At 35.6% G+C, this 2,162-nt stretch overlaps 1 protein-coding gene across 1 annotated transcript in view; it reads right to left on the reverse strand.

Annotated features, from left to right (window-relative positions):
- Window positions 1–2,162, reverse strand: part of LOC107585882 (myomesin-1-like) — a 24,626-nt gene that overhangs the window by 16,644 nt on the left and 5,820 nt on the right. Inside the window, exons 3-6 of the mRNA XM_016273063.1 lie at window positions 1,171–1,293; window positions 719–896; window positions 357–514; window positions 172–264 (exon numbers count right to left, since the gene is read on the reverse strand). Coding sequence (XP_016128549.1) covers window positions 172–264; window positions 357–514; window positions 719–896; window positions 1,171–1,293 — 552 coding nt within the window. The remainder of the gene's footprint in view (window positions 1–171; window positions 265–356; window positions 515–718; window positions 897–1,170; window positions 1,294–2,162) is intronic.

Here is a 2,162-nt window from a genome sequence, read left to right on the forward strand (position 1 = left end):
ATATATAATTTTAAGAGAATCAAAAATAACAGTCATGCCTTTAATGTTGATCTTTTCCATGCATCTGATATTACTAAGAAATGAAATCATCCCACGCATTTAGTGCAATATAATAAAGAATCACAAACTAACTTTCGCAAACATTATTAAACAAATAAAAACTTTCTTTACTTCTTGATTTCCAGAGAATGCATGTTGTATTGGCTCTCTGTGAAGTACTTCTCAGGGTGAGACTTAGCATCAATTAAAACATTGTTTTTGTACCTGAAAAGTTATGGAAACAGAACAGAATTAAATTAAACCTGGGTTTAATGATTATTTCTATCCAGTACTGCTGGAATTGAAGTGTTTCTGACCAGGCCACGCGGGGTTTGGGCCATCCAGCCACCGTGCAGTGCAGCGTCACACTCTTCCCCTCCCACACGGTCTGGCCACGTGGTTTCAGAATGAACTCCGGGGGGTGAGTCAAACTGTCTGGATTCATCTTCTTTTGGAATTCTACTTTCTCATGCACCTTGTGTAAAAAACAACATAAATTAGGACTAAGATAAAACAATCATACAAATACTGACACTGCTGGTATAGTTAGTCTGACTAACTTCTTCTACAATAAGCCTCAATATACAGTTTCGGGATACAAAAAGTTGCATCAAACTTTTTTAACAGTTAAAGGCACAATGTTTTATATAAGCATCTCGTTAAACATTTTAGGTCAAACCTTCCTGCTCAGAGCCATGCGCTCAGCAGACTCTCTCAAACTGGTCTCTCTGGACTTCTTCACAGTTCTCATCTTGAAGTCGGTCTCCCTGGAGAACAGATTCCTCATGACGACATACCCCATACCCTCCTCCTTCACCTCCTCCTGAGTCTCCATCAGATCCTGGGTAGCCAAATGACTAATGGAAAAGATTAAGTTAATGAGCAGCCTGACCCAATACTGACTAATACTGTTTGACATATGAGATCCATATTAGTCAGCAAAGGGACGTAAGATCAACTCCTGACTTAACTTTAAAAAAAAAAAAAAGGTCTAATGAGTTTCATAGACATGAAGGATAGACGATGCCAGAATTTTCAGTCAGGTATAATATAGTCAACTGAAACTAAAAAATTATTTTAAAAAACAAAAAAAAACACAAAATTATTAAAACTTGCAAACCATGCAATCACCTGCTTCTGAAGACTGGCACGACGTATCCAATGATCTCGTCTTCTTTGTCCACAGCCAGGTACGAGCGCTTTTCTTTCTTAGAAAGAGTGCTCAGTTTCTTCTCCTTCTTTGAGATCTTGTGCCTAAATGACAGTGAACATCAACAACACCAATAAACACACAGTTGGATTATATGGCAAAATGCATCAAAGATTTTGTATATGGCTGAAAACACTATATTCCATTATAAAATGTCAGTTGCATTTATTTCTTTCCTAAAATCCTCCTAACACTAATGGAACAAAAGGTTCAATATTTCAGCAGGGTTAATGGAATAGGATGGAATAGTCACTTGAAAGTCAGTCTTAGTGTGTTAGTGGAAAGTAAATATTAGCAGAGACATCCACTATATTAAGCATTTATTAAAAAATAAATGAAAAAGCCTGAAATAAGCAGCACTTTAGAAAAAGCAATTAAATCAATATACACTACTCCAGGATATTGTTACTGTGTGTGCGCACATCATCCTTGTTACAATGTTCCTCATTAGCACACCAAAAAATATTCAAAAAAGTAATACTATATTAAAAAAAAATTTATTTTAATGCGCATTTTGTTAATTGCGATCAAGAAAGATCATAACCAGCTGGAAACAAACATTACTTGAAATGTCATGTCCGCCGGAGATAAACCATTTAGTATGCATATGATCCTGACAGTGTTTTAATGATCTCATCATGTAAGCCTCAAGGGTTTATAAGATGATGTCAAAAACAAATACTTTCTAAAACCATTTATTTTGTACCATTCACGAGCCAACAACAAGCCTAAAATCAAATAAAATGGATAAAATTTGATTTGAACAAACTGAGACAGACTAAATCCAGAAGAACTGTTGCAGGGTCTCTAAGATGCTTCAAGAAACCTATACCTGCAAAGCTACAGTACTGTTAAAAGTTTTAGGCACTTGTGTAAAAATGCTGTAAAATGAGGATGCTGTCAAAAATAATGT

Source organism: Sinocyclocheilus grahami, unplaced genomic scaffold (genome assembly GCF_001515645.1).
Source record: "Sinocyclocheilus grahami isolate Dianchi unplaced genomic scaffold, SAMN03320097.WGS_v1.1 scaffold5.1, whole genome shotgun sequence".
NCBI classification, from domain to species: domain Eukaryota; kingdom Metazoa; phylum Chordata; class Actinopteri; order Cypriniformes; family Cyprinidae; genus Sinocyclocheilus; species Sinocyclocheilus grahami.